Here is a 15514-nt window from a genome sequence, read left to right as displayed (position 1 = left end):
CATTAGGACCTATAGAATAGATACGTACTCCTAAATACTCAGTGGCCAGCGATTTTACGTCATATTATCTGATACTAAGCGTAAATTAATTTCAAACGAGTTTTACGTAGTCATTTGGACTAGGTATGTACGCAAGGTACAAAAAAATTGAATCCTGAGTTCGATCCCGGGTAACAGAAAATCATTTTTGTCTTTTTATTTTGTTTTTTTTCAATTGGTTTCTTCAACTATTTTTGGTTTTTGTAATCCACAAAAAAAAGAAAAAAAATTGCAAACAAAAATATTTCAGTCATTAATTTCAAAATTTCAATTTAATTTTATTATTTAGTTATTTCTTTTAATATTACCTCATGATACTGTCGGGTTACATTAACTTGATACTTTAGCGGATAAATAATCATACTAAAACAAATAAACATTATGTTTTTAAAATAAGGATTAAAATCAGGGACTCCAAATATTGGAGTATTAAGAGTATTAAGTGTATACTGCGTTAAAAATCGGTCTTATGTTTGATAAAGTAAAGACAATTTTTCATCGGCAATGGGACGTCACTCACACATTCTTAAACGAACGCGTCCGGGAACGCGTGATGAACGCGTATGAAGTGTTTATTGCGTTGAAAAACCGGTCTTATGTCTAGACAACAAAGTCTATTTTCTTTCGGCATTGATAGAAGTCTCTCACTCACACATTACTAATCGAACGCGTCTCTGAACACGTCCCGCATTGGTTGGACCGTTAGAGTATTTGCGAGTATTGGACTCGCACTCCGTTGACGTCTTGCGCTCCTCGGTACTCGGTACTTCTAAATACGCTTAATACGTGTTTATGTCCCTGCTCCGTACTCGTACGCCATACGTCTTCCAACAAACCTAGTGTTAAGACCTGCTCCAGTATATACGCCTCACCTCTAACAAAGACATGACAGGAGCAGAAGAAAGAGAAAGAAATAATAAAATTGTCGAGATCACTTTCAGTTTCAGTTTCATGCAAGTGTAATTGTAATTCTGAACTTGTAATTGTGTATTTACCAATTTTACTGTAAAACTATGTGTATGTGATAAAGTGTTCTAAATTCATTTCTTAGGATAACGAGAACCTGAATTTTCAAGTCACAAATTTAGTAAGGTAAGACAACTCCCTTTTCTCACTGTTTGGTTACACAATTTCGGTTTTTAAAATTTATCACATAAATCGTTCTATGATATGCTTCAGCAGGGTAAATACTCTACAACTTTATTCTATCTTTTTAGTTTTATTATCAAAATCTATATTAATTATAGATGTGTAATATAAAATTGCCCAGTCAATGTAGTTACCATGAACGGCTATGGTTTCTCAGATGTTCCAATCTTGAGTTGGACAAGAGTGAAATTATTTATTAGATTTTCGATGGGACCAAATAGCCTTACATCGAGACAGCTTTCAAGCAAGGCGATCCAGTAACCCTAGGTTAATTTTGGTAAGCCTTTTTTTATACAATTAGTACAGCCCAAACAGATCAAATGAGAGAAATAGACCATCATCATCATATCAGCCGATGGACGTCCATTGCAATACATAGGCCTTTTGTAGGGATGTCCAAACATCACAATCCTGAGCCGCCTGCATAGCAAATCCCTGCGACTAGCTTGATGTCGTCAGTCCACCTGGTGGGGTGTCAACCAATATTGTGCCTACTAGTGTGGGGTCGCCGTTTCAGCACTAAATAGAAATAGACTATACTAAAGCATAACTCCATTCAGAATGTTTATCAACAAACAATTTAAAATGAGCGTGTAAATAATGTCATTTTACACCTAATAATATTTGTAATTAACTTGTTTCTAAATTAATTAAAACAAACTTGATTAAAAATTTCTGCTAATGTGATATACTTAATAGCTTTTGAACAGATCTTTTGAATAATAAAAAAAAACAATACATATTATATATAAATTATGTATGAAATGACATTATACCTTCATTTTTAATTTGTTGAAAAATATTTCATATCAAGTTTGGTTTTAGTATAGATACAGTTCCTTTCACATAGGATGGTGCAGGCAACAGTTCATTTCACTCTTGAAAGTTTGCCACAATTCACGACAATAGTACATAATTATTATGAATGTCATACAGGCAACTGTCACTGTACCCATACTATATGAAAAACACATTAGTATAAAAATAAAAACGTGATGATGATCTAGACTTAGAACTTGCAATAGTTACCCTTAAAGAGTTGTTTAGTAATCACACATTCTTCTCACATTCTTCTCTTCAGCCCAAATGCCAATCCCAATGCTAGACAATCACAATCAAGTTTACTGTTTAGACTGCAGGATGCTTAGCTGGTAGTGAAAAAATATCAAAATATGGTTATATACAATGATGTTAGAAGAAAAAAGAGATAGGTGACACACAAAAAATATTTCAGCGGTGTTGTCAACTGTGTGATGATAGTGTATGTTGATACACTATTGAGCTCAGGTTTGCTAATTAGCATAGTTTTAATGTGCCACTTGCAATCCGCTTATAACCTATCTACCTATTTTTTCTTCTAACATCATTGGTTATGGGTATTTATTTTTCACTGCTCACAAAACTAAAACCACAGTCTGATATACCCACATGTCTGCATGCCGGTATGACATCTAAAAATACTCATTCTGTATTAGTCGCTTTTATGCTGCAAGTTAAGCCATCATGCATCCAAAATTTAATGAGTTTTGCTGGACGTCATGCCAGTACCTCTCAGACTTGATGGTAAAAGTGATTGTGAGTGGCTGGGTCAAATTCGGCAGAACTATTCACAGAAGACTGCATCAAACACACAATTAATACTAAACATCCAACATCAGCAGGACATACTAACTTAAGTACAAAACTAGTACGACATTATCATTTTGTACTTTGGAGTAACCTACTGTTATCATTGTTCACAGTGGATATCAATATGAATATAAGGCAATTAATAATGATTTACTTGACAAATATTTTAATAGCATCTGACTAATATATGGTCTTTACATTGACATTACCAATGGGTTAGGGGATTTTTTAATTTATATCCTTAATAATGAATGTAATGTGAGTTTGTTTGTTTAACTTTCATGCCTTAACCACTAAACCAATTTTAAAAACTTACACCAATGGAAATCTACATTACCTTTGTGTGGGTGTTGGGTCCATCATGAGAAAAGCAGAGAGAACACCTCTGACCAGAGTGTGGGCATAGTGACCACAGGTTTAGGATTAACATAGTCTATATTTTGTCCCCATATTCTCACAGGAAATATATTGTTATTGAATAGGGTTGGCAATTAATTACAAATTAGGAAACTAAAAGTTACCTTGCCTGAGTTTGTTTTGGACTCTTCTTGGACCAAAGCTCATTTGGAACCCTCGTAACTTTAGTTTTAAGTTTTTGACTTTACTTACCACCATTAAATTAAATCATGACATAATTTAATTGATTTGATTTTTTTTTAAATTGTACCTGGGTATTATGTTATGTTTGGTCGCACAATATGTAGAGAACGATGCAACCAATATAATTCTTTGCTATTTCTTTAGTCTTTGCTCTGAAAAGTTGCATGAATTTGGATGAAATTTGGCACAGATACATTATAGACTGGTTTAAAAATTGCTTATTTTATCCATATTTTTAATACTTAATATTTTTAAGACACACTAAGCAGTTATTTGATCAGATTAATATGGTCCAGAGACCCGAGGTCCGATAGATAAAGGAACAAGAGAAAAAAATATATATTTACTCCGATAGATAAAGGAACAACAGAGAAAAAAAAGATTTAATACTAAATATATAATTCTAGCAGAAATGACAAATGTTGTTCTACCTTTATCAAAAAAAAAATCTATAAACTAGCGATTTCAAACATTGCGGGTGGGTATTGGTATTTGGTATGTACTTTTCGACCTAGTCGGTTTATAATTTGATTGTAACTAATAACACTCCTAAGATTACCGACGACACCCTCCGGATGGGATCTCGTCGGTACTAATAGTCCTCGAGATATACCTGTAGTTGCTTCCAGCTTCCGCGTACGTCGTAACTTGTTAAGAATACCTGACGCTATTAGAAACTAGAACTAGAAGTCTTCTCTTCCCAGCAAATCGTGCCGTCCTAACCAGTGGTAGAGTCACTAAAACAGCAAAGCTTCATCATCATCATATCAGCCGATGGCCTCTGCTGCAGGACATAGGCCTTTTGTAGGGATTTCCAAACATCACAATCCTGAGCCACCTGCATCCAGCGAATCCCTGCGACTTGCTTGATGTCGTCAGTCCATCTGGTTAGGGTTCAGCAAAGCCTACTTGATATAAATGAATTTTGAAACATAATCTCAATGAAGCTGCATATAACATAATGTATGAGAATCTAAATTTGTAAACTATAAACTAATATTATAAAGAGGTAAAGATTTTTGTTCGTTAATAAAACTCGTGCGAATGAGGAATAACTTCATACTATAATTGAACACTGGTGCAAATGAGGGTTTATCATTATCACTTATTATTCACAGTTTAGTCTTCTGCTCAGTAAGTAAGAAAATAGTATTTTTCAAGCATTGTTTTAGTAATATCGGTCAGTTAGTACGCCGAGTACATTGAAGTCGGGATCACCTTACTTCCGCGTGAAGTTCTATTTTTACTTCGAGCAACAGACGGCTTAGATTTATGTATCTATACTAATATTATAAAGAGGTAAAGTTTGTAAGTTTGTAAGTTTGTCACATTTTTTAAATGGGGTAATCTTCGGAACTACTGGCCCGATTTCAAAAATTCTTTCACCATTAGAATGCTACATTATCGGGGAGTGCTATAGGCTACACTATATATTGGTATCATATATATTATCCGAGTAATCACAGTTTTTGTCATACAGGTCGGACTGAAAATCCTCTTAAACAGACTTATTCGCATGCGCTGCCTTAACTATTGTGTAAAATTGAAATTAATGTATAGAGACTTTATGTATCTTTAAAAGTTCTACAAAAAAGTCCGCGACACCATATATCTATCTTCTATATATTAGCAGATATAGTACCTTTTGTGTTTTAAAAATTATTAATTTTATATACTTAGGTTTACGTAATTATTTATATAACTAAACTTTAATCCTTATTAAAATAAATTATTTAATAATCACAAGGATATTATGGAGATAAGATTTGCACCTTATAGTATGTTAATTAGTTAAATAGTTTCGGAGATAATACAAAATTTCTAAAAGACGCAGAATTTCCGCTACATGACGACCCGCGCTTTCAATTACGTAGTTCCTGTTCCCGTGTGAATATGGAGATCAAACATAACCTATGACACTCGCAAATAACGTAGCTTTCTATTGGTAAAACAATTTTCCAAATCGGTCCAGTAGATCCAAAGATTACCTCCGACAACCACACAAACTTATTATAATATTATACCTTATTATAATTTTAGCATAGAAGTCTCTACTTCCCTTTGTCATCGCACCACGCTCATAGGGCTGGACCGATTTTGCTAAGGGTAGGGGTAAGGTAGGGAAGGTATAGGGTAGGGTAGGGTACGGGTACGGGTAGGGGTTCTGTAAGGGTAGGGTAGGGGTAGAGGTAGAGTAGGGGTAGGGTGGGGTAGGGTAGGATAGGGCTAGGTAGTGGTAGGGTAGGGATAGGTTAGGAGTAGGGTAGGGGTAGGGTAGGAGTAGGGTAGGGGTAGGGAAGGGATAGGGTAGTGGTAGGGTAGGGGTAGGGTAAGGGTAGAGTAGGGGCAAAATAGAATGTGAAATAGGGGTTGAAAGTTGACATCGATTTTTACGCGGACGAAGTCGCGGGCGTCCGCTAGTGTGTCATAAAACGATTTGGGCAACGCTAATTGTCTGGATTGTCTGACATAGAAGGGCTTTGTTATTTTAATTAATATCATTGGAAAGCGAGAAAGACTATCAGGAACGAATAGCTTAGCAGGATTTTATAAGGGGTGCACCCTTATAAAATCAATAATTTATTTTAAAAAGGAATATTTGCCATATCTTTTAAATATGACTAATCTTCTCATTCCCCTCCAACTAGTCGGGAAAGACTGATAATACCACAATAGTCCAGTGGGCGGGGATCGAACTCTCGGTGATGAGTCCGACCCCTTTACCGTTAGGCTATTGAGACTTGATAATCTATGATAGTATCATAGGCTAACAAAGTTTCAGTCTTAATAAAATCGCGAAGGTCTAGCGATTGCAGGCTGACTAGGCTAGACCATAAGAGCGAGTACATATTAGGCGAATTCGAAATGCGCGCTTTAATAACGCGCGTTTTTAGAATAAAAACGACAGCGTGTTTAAAAAACGTCGTATATATCTAAAACCATAAGTTTTTTTATCTTATTTTTTATAATAAGTAAAATAAAAGAGCATTTGTAAATAATATATTTATTTTTTATATATTTTTACGCTATTAGCATTAAGTTATTGTAATGTGAAATTTCAAGGCGATTACAATTTTCTGCTATTAGGTGATTGCAGAAAATTGTAATGGTATTGTTATAATATCGCAGATTGTGATTATCCTCATTAAGGAAAACCTTGTATGTATCAAATTACTGTAATGGTGCTGTTTGTGTCATGTAGGGTATTAAATAGTACAAAATGAAAGTATTGTAGGCATGTTTAATCTTATGTGTTTGTCTGTCTACATGTATAGTATCGTAGCTCGTTCAGAACTTATTTGAATTTTTTATTATATATCTGCTATCAGACGACAATTTTCCAAAACTTCGACAAATTATATGCATAAACATTTTTCCAAATTATCTACTGAGAAAGACCGGTTGAAAATCTGTTCAGTAGTTTCGAGTTTAACAAGGATTTTGTTTTGTATTATGTTTAGATTCTTTAGAGCACAAATACCATAAATAAAGCCAACATAGAATGTGCAAATAAGATCATAATTTAACGCATTTTTTTCCATACAGCTTTTGGAGAAATGGCTATAAAGAGTCGAGATAGAGCAAGCTGGGCTTGATAGTGTGTGGCTGGTGTAACGTCAGCGTTTATCTGCGTTGTTTTAATTTTAAACGACTGCGGCGAAGAAACGCTAGTGTAAAACAAAACGTAATTTTGGCTTAACCGCACGTGCATAACACAATGGGAATTACAACTATTTTCGTCATGCACATGACATTTATCGTCTTGGCCAAGTCCGATCGGTTTGGCGTCACCCAAATCTATTAGTGTAATTAAGTGTTTTAGTGTATTCATTGTTTTTGTGATGTGCGGTTGAATTAAACGGAGTTATGAATGGAAGGAAGCGAATTTTGAGGCGACAGCATTGTATTCGTGGTATTTTGACTTCTTTTTTTTATTTGTGTTTATTGTAAGTGCTAATTTTTATTTGTATTTATTAGTAGGTTATTGTATTTTTTAGCACGTAATAATAGTAGAGTTCCTTGTGATGAAGTTAGTACGGGTTATTATCGCCAATTTCTGCTACCAAACGTGGCTTCCGGTGTATTAAGTGTATTTCAACCTGGTTTCCGGTGTTCTTGCTGATAAATAAGCGTTAATTAGTTAATTAATATTACTTCAGGTTGACAAACGCAAGGCAGCGCTTTGTAGAACGTGTTACTTGCGAGGTGATTCTGAGCTATGCTTTAATAGACGAGTAAATTTCAGTGTTTTGCGAATTTACCGATTTTTTGTGTCGATATTGACCGGGGTACGAACGACTTGGATTAGAATTTAGATGTTCCATTTGTTTATTACTAGATAATCGATTAATAGGTACTTATAAATCATGCAATTTTGCTTCTATTAACGAGGCAAAAGTCGATGATCATATATTATACTCGTAGCCTGTTGTTGCAAATAATTGTTAAGACTAATAGAAAATAGGTCGTAGATCTTTCTAAAGGTTAAAGGTGTTCCATTTTCTAGCAGGGATCGCAAATCATTTATGGTAAATGTGTTATGTTTATAAAATATAGCTTACAACTATTATGTGGTTGTCCGAATAATATTATTTAAATCATTCAATATTTTTTTGAATATACAATTAGTTTATTGCCCCGTACGCATCGAACTTTGTTACTTGCATACGCGCGTTAAATATTAATGAAGATAATTTTCTTCGATCATATACATACAAAACCTTGTTTATTTTACAATATTGACAAAATTATACTTTTCACATCAATATGAAAGGACGTTGATCTTAGTATTCAGGTCATTGAATTGTAATGCGGAGAAACTAAAGAAAATATTTTAAAGACTAAACTTTTTTATATATTTAATGGCATTCATTGAAGTATACGTTGTATTTGGTTGGTATTTACTATTATTTATTATTACTGTGCAATTTTTTTTTTATTCTTTACAAGTTAGCCCTTGACCACAATCTCACTTGATGGTATGTGATGATGTAATCTAAGATGGTAGCGGGCTAACTTGTTAGAAGTCGGAAGTCAATCCACACCCCTTTCGGTTTCTACACGGCATCGTACCGGAACGCTAAATCGCTTGGCGGTACGTCTTTGCCGGTAGGCTGGTAACTAGCCACGGCCAAAGCCTTCCACCAGCCAAAAATTATCATTTATTTATTTTTTTATGTATTAATTAGGTACAACTTGCTTGAGAACTTTAGTAGGTACGTAATTTGACAATAAATGAATTATTAAGTGATTTTGTGGGCGTTTTATCGTTGTTTATTATCAACCGACAAAGTATTGGTATATGAAAGCAATACGACCATAAAGATAGGTGCAACCTACGTACAGCGAAATTGCGTTATGATCATAGAGTAATAACCATAGACAATTTATTATGGCGTAGTTTGGTAATCAATACCGCGAATTCTGAGTTTATCTATACTAGTTATTTTTTATTTCTGGTGCTGGAACGGCTGTAATGTTTGTTTTTTTTTTTAATTTTTATTTCTGGTGCTATTGAACGGTTGTAATGTTTGTTTTTTTTTTTAATTTTTATTTCGGGTGCTATTGAACGGTTGTAATGTTTGTTTTCTTTAATCGGTCGCTAGGGAGTCGAAGACGGAATCTCATGATTATAAAGGAGCACATACACAATACATAAATGGGTTATAAATGTGTTAAAAAATGGTTAGTTATCAACATAAACGCGAAGTTCTGCTTACTTATAATCCAAAGTAATAAAAAAAGTATAGTTGAATTTTCTGGACAAAAGGTTACCTTATGTTTCGGTACCCCTGAAAACGCGTATGGAAACAGGTTGGTTTCAGATAGCATGGGTACGGTGACAGTCACCTTTATGACGTTCATAATGCGTACTATTAACTTTCAAGAGTGATACGAACCCGCACCATCCTACATGAAACTAACTAGTTAAAACTATAAACGTAACAAAAATAACGAACAAATTCACTTTTATTATATTAATAAGGAATACATTTTATTTATACAAGTGTATAACTTCTAACTCTATATTAACCGTAACAAGGTCAAGTACTAAAGCTAAAAAAACATTACTGTGAAACAATCACTTAATTCTACAAACACCAAGATAAAAAAAACAATCACTCAATGCTGCCCACGTCTATATGTTGTTTACTCTGTGGATGTGACGTCATATGACGTCATCGCACCTGAATGGAAAGGCCGGGCGTTGGTGCCGAGCCCCCTTCGAGCCTCCGTTTCAGTGTGGCTCGAGCCTCGCGCGGGGCGGTCTGTGTTTCGTGAATTCGAAATTCGAACATCGGGGATTATCTTTAAACTAATCTGTGTTTAAAAAAGTTTTCATAAGTGTATTCTGATAAGCATTTCGATGGTGATTATGAATGAAGGTATTACGTTTATATTATTTCTATTTAGTAATATCTGAAAGTACAGTTGGTTAAGGGTATAAAGCCACGTAGAAATGATTAGGTTAGGGGTATGGGGTACTCTCGCTCGGTTTTCAGGTCATTGCGCGTACAGTAACTTGTTCCTTTCAAGTAGTCTCAAATCAATCAAATAAAAAAGTAATTTAAAGAAAAAAATTAAAAAAGGCGGGCTAATTTCCGAAATTTGGTTCTTCAGAGACATGGGAAAACGGGAAATTAAAAAAAAATGTTTGGTTCTCTATTACAAAATCCGTCAGAGCGTCAGTAGCTTCACGGCTTTGGAGTAGGATTCAACAAGGTCATGGGTTCGATCCCCGTCCGTTGGACTATTGTCATACCCCCTTCTAATACAATACAGTCTTTACGATTAATTAGAGGGAAAAGAGAATATTGGTCATATTTAAAAGATGTGGAAAAAAACTGAGTGAAAGTTGCTTAATAATTAATTTCAAGCGAACATAGTCGCACGCTTTATAACTAACTAGCTGTCGCCGCGCGGTTTTACCCGCGTTGTTCTCGTTCCCGTGGGAGTACAGGGATGAAATATAGCCTATAGCCTTCCTCGATAAATGGACTATCTAACACTGAAAGAATTTTTCAAATCGGACCAGTAGTTCCTGAGATTAGCGCGTTCAATCATTCAAACAAACAAACAAACAAACTGTTCAGCTTTATATATTAGTATAGAGTATAGATTCTCTAGCGCTGTGATAGCCCAGTGGATATGACCTCTGCCTCCGATTCCGGAGGGTGTAGGTTCGAATCCGGTCCGGGCCATGCACCTCCAACTTTTCAGTTGTGTGCATTTTAAGAAATGAAATATCACGTGTCTCAATCGGTGAAGGAAAACATCGTGAGGAAACCTGCACACCAGAGAATTATCTTAATTATCTGCGTGTGTGAAGTCTGCCAATCCGCATTGGGCCAGCGTGGTGGACTATTGGCCTAACCCCTCTTATTCTGGGAGGAGACTCGAGCTCAGCAGTGAGCCGAATATGGGTTGATGACGACGATGACGATAGATTCTCTATAATAAAAATGTCGTAATAAAGTGTGTGTGGCATACATTGCTTGAACAGTAAGTAAGTTATCGTAAATATTGATTTTAATTGCCTTGTGTTGGTTCATTATTTTATATTATAGTCATCGATTCAAAACATTGCTATGAGTAGATCTGTTATTGATTTAAGAGCATCGATATCTTATCAGTTCGTAGAAATTATATTTGCCCTCAGTACACCGATTATGGGGCCGGAATTAATTCCGAAAGGTCGTGGATTCGATCTTGACGATTTTGATTTGATTTCAGCTTGGTTCAACTTACGATGTTTTCATAAATGGCTCATGTCTGGTTTTGCTTCTTAGATGGTGTATCCTTAACAGGCTGATTGTTGTTGTCTGGTGGGAGGCTTCGGCCGTGGCTAGTTACCACCCTACCGACAAAGACGTACTGCCAAGCAATTTAGCGTTCCGGTAGGATGTCGTGTAGAAACCGAAAAGGAGTTTGGATTTTCATCCTCCTCCTAACAAGTTAGCCCACTTTCGTCTTAGACTGCATAATCACTTACCATCAGGTGAGATTGTAGTCAAGGACTAACTTGTAAAGAATAAAAAAAAAAAATTTTGCTATCGCTATATAAAAAAATCGCTATATAAAAAAGAATAGCCACGAGGACCGCTAGACATATCTCGAAGATGATGAGACGAAAAGACGTCGTCGACCAATAGCGTTGGCTTTTTTTATGTTTGTTACAGCATAACTTCGTCATTTCTTAACCAATTTTAAAAACTTTTTGTCTGAAAGAGTATACTTCCAGATTGATCCCATTTAATTTTCATGAAAATCGGCTCAGTAATTTTGTTGTTTTAACACAATTACTGAACTGATTTTTATGAAAATTAAATGGTAGGACAAACTAAAAACAGAAAATAAAATCTTTTTAACAAAAAAAAATTAACCGACTTCAATGTGATCAGAAGGTTGCGCATACGATGTTATTTTTCGCTTTTTACTTTATTTTTGTGATTTTGAAGTCGGTTCAAGTTTTCTGTTAAAAATATTTTATTCTATAGTAATATTATAAAGAGGAAAGATTTGATTGTTTGTTTGTATATTTTGAAAAGGCTCTGGAACTATTGAACTGATTTGAAAAATTATTTCACTGTTGGGAAGCTACACTATCCCCGAGTGCTCTATGCTCTATTTTATCATCGTATTCCTACGGGAACGGGAACCACGAGGGTAAAACTTCGCAGCGTTTGCTATTGTTAAAAAAAATGTACAGCATGATATCATGTGATGGAATATTACAAAAAAACATCATTAAAAGACGCCGTAAAGATTATTTTATATGGCTTAAATCATAAATGTTTTGCTAAGGAGTCATGCCGTCAAAGATTAATAGATAAGCTAATGTCAATGTAATGTAGGTAAATAGATAAACTTTTGCTCAAGTGTAAATTTTATAGTTTACTAGATGACGCCGCGCGGTTTCACCCGCGTGGTTCCCGTTCCCGTAGGAATACGGGGATAATATATCCCCTATAGCTTTCCTCGATAAATGGGCTATCTAACACTGAAAGAATTTTTTTAATCGGAGCTGAGGTTAGCCCGTTCAATCATACAAACAAACTCTTTAGCTTCATAATATAGATACCGGCCACTTATGATTAAGGTTAATGTCAAAGTCAACTATACTTAAAACGATATTTTTTTTACTGTTTGACTTGTCGGTAAATTTGATCGTGTGTGGCAGGCGTTATAAATGTTCTATATATTTTGGCCAATGTAAGTAGACTGAAATCGCCCGGTAAATTTAAAACAAAAAATTGGAGGGCATTTTCCCAAAATTATGGTGCAAATATTGGAATAAACTCAGTTTGATACTTACATTTTTTTATGTAAAGGTAAAAATTCAAAATTCATTTATTTCAAGTAGGCTTAGTTTACAAGTAAAATTGTGACGTCAGTTGACTATTTGTAAAGACTGTACCACCGGTTCGGAAGGCAGGGTCTGCTGAAAAGAAGCGGCAAGAAACTCAACAGTTGCTTTGTTGAAAAAAAATATACAATAATAATAATTTACAATGGTTAACATCATTAAAATTTCTTATTATTTTACTTCCTGTGCGAAGGTACCAACTAGCTGATCCAATGGCCTTCAAGTATCTTTATCATTAAGGAACTCATAAATTGTGTAGTAACCTCGACAAAGTAAATGTTTTTAAGACATTGCTTAAACTATTGGCAAGTCCATAACTGTCTTGGGGATCTTGTTATAGAAGACTAGCAGTCGCCCGCGACTTGGTCCACGTGGAATTTAGTTTTTTACAAATCCTTTGGGAATCATGGATTTTTCCGGGATAAAAAGTAAACTATGTAGTAATCCATGCTATAATATATCTCAATACCAGATCTCAGCTAATTTGGTTCAGAAGTCGAGGCGTGAAAGAGTAACAAACATTCATATCATCAAAATCATCAGTTTTCGCAAATGGAAACTATGGATTTTTTCGGGTGTGTGTTAATCCAGAGTAAAATCTATTTAAATTCCAAATTTCAGCCAAATCGCTTCAGTAGTAGCGGCGTTAAAGAGTAACAAACATGCAAACATACATCCATACAAACTTTCGCGTTTATAATATTAGTAGGATTGTAGCCAATAGTAGTAGTTTTTACCGATATGCATTTTTTAAATTTGATTAAATGTTTATTTTTTCTAATTAGCCAAGTGAATTTAGTCTCTACTTCAGTGGCCAATCTCTGACATTTGTAATAATATGCCCACATAAATGTAGAACGCAGGAATTTCCGGCTAGTCGGAATTTCCTGAATTATCATTTTATCAAGTCTTTATTCATTTATTGTGGATATATTATGACAATAAATTAATAAAAATGCTACGCGCCTCGTTATAAATATAAAAGTTCATTAAAGTGTATTTTTTTTTAATTTTTAAACGTCTAGCCAGTGGTATGTGTACTACTAATAGGTATACAAGACTTTTCAAAAGTGCTTGTAGACACACATCAACATAAGTTTGATGTTTATTAAGTAATAGCCGTGCTTTTCTCTCTCTCTCTCTCTCTCCAATAAAGTGAAAAATCTTTTCTTAAACAGAAGTACATATATACAACAGTCAGGTTAGGGATTGAACCTAGATCCTTTCGAATCAATTATATTAATGCTTCACCTGTTGACGTTATTGTTAATTTTACTTAGAATGACATTACTAAACTTTTAAAAAGACCTTCATTACCATTCTTTAGGGAAAAAAAACCTACCCACCAATTATTAAAAAGCTAATTCGTAAAATGCTTTATTTCTACTTGTACTTGGTACTTCGGAAAGGTCAAGTCTGTCTGAAGTGACTCTACTGTCTGGTCTCGAGGAGATACTCTAGAGTTATTTCAACAAAATCTTACAAAAATATGATTATTACAATTTATTTCTCATCTCTTCATAATGAAGATTTCGATATTTCCTCCAAGTGTAGGTAAAAACGCAGCCTTCAAATATGGCCAGTCATTATACCTTGCTATATATGGGTACAGGAAAAATACATCGTCTCGTACAATAAAGACTCATTTGAACGTCGCAGAAACACAAGCCATAACCCTAAGTCATAACTCACGAGTAACGTGTTGTTAGTCGTGTTTACCGCAAACTACTTAGTCCCAGAATGTAGGGAAATATACTTTGACCTACGCCCGTAATATTTTATACCCATTTATGGCTTGACGTCTTACAAAACTGATCGTGTGTTGGTCGCGATCGGCGTATGGTGTCATGCACATCGTGACCGACACACTATCAGTTTTATCGGCTATCAAGCCGTTAGCATGCAGGTGTGAAAATATAATTTTAAGTCTAAACTTTAACTAAATAGAATATGAAAAAAAAGGAAGAAGAGAAATCTTAATACGCAAAATAATAAAATTGGAACATAATTATAATTATAGTCACAAATATCTTTTATTACTTCTAAGGTCGGTTCGGCTAAGACCGTCAGTCGGGTAAGTCCGTCAGTTTCGCATTTTCATACAAAAACAGAGCTGGTTCACTAACCGATCAATTTTGAGCAAGATAGTTTCGCGTTGTAACTAATACTTTATCAAGTAGGTAGTATATTAAACCTAGTATAAATCATTTTAGAAATGGCCAATTTCATTTATAATAGTAGTATGGATGTTATTATGTATTAAAATCCAATTTATACGCAACTTATTTTTGCTTACCTTTCGTTGGTCTCATAATTTTATCACTATGGTATGTACGCTCAAAAACAAAAATAATACACGTAATTTTTGATAAGAGACTAAATGTCAGTTCAAGGAAAAATATTGTGGCAATCGCATAAAAAGGTGTGTCCATTCCAATCAGGTTTATTTGCAAGCGAACGCGACATAGATAAAAACAGGTTTTACAATAATGCTTGACGAATTTTTTATAACCGTATGCGTACGGTATTCGGATTATTTGTATCTGTTGAATGATTTAAAAAGTGAAGGGTGGAACTTTATGTGGGCACAAGGTCAAGGGAAATAGTATTGGACTTATGAACTACGAGTAAGAGAGTGTCATAGCCAGATATACTTCAGTCTATAAAGGTTTAGTAGATCCACAGATTATCTTACAAACTTTACCTCTTTATAATATTAGTATAGAGAAT

General features: G+C 34.7%; 1 protein-coding gene across 4 annotated transcripts in view; it reads left to right on the top strand.

The window, feature by feature from the left end:
* The first annotated feature begins 644 nt into the window (after positions 1-644).
* The window catches only part of LOC112055023 (glycerol kinase), a 46033-nt gene continuing 31163 nt past the window's right edge, over positions 645-15514 (top strand). Inside the window, exon 1 of one of the 4 annotated variants that reach the window (XM_052887224.1) lies at positions 645-1131. Coding sequence is in view for 3 of the 4 variants with exons in the window: in XM_052887225.1 (XP_052743185.1) it covers positions 7285-7330 (46 nt within the window). In the remaining variant the exon portion in view is untranslated. Of the gene's footprint in view, positions 1132-7240; positions 7331-9647; positions 9804-15514 lie in introns of those variants that run through there. The other 3 variants (XM_052887225.1, XM_052887222.1, XM_052887223.1) reach the window with 3 other exon arrangements.

This window comes from Bicyclus anynana, chromosome 18, assembly GCF_947172395.1.
Source record: "Bicyclus anynana chromosome 18, ilBicAnyn1.1, whole genome shotgun sequence".
Taxonomy (NCBI): Eukaryota; Metazoa; Arthropoda; class Insecta; order Lepidoptera; family Nymphalidae; genus Bicyclus; species Bicyclus anynana.
The sequence above is the reverse complement of the archived record's forward strand: the minus strand, read 5'-3'. Positions and strand labels throughout refer to the sequence as shown.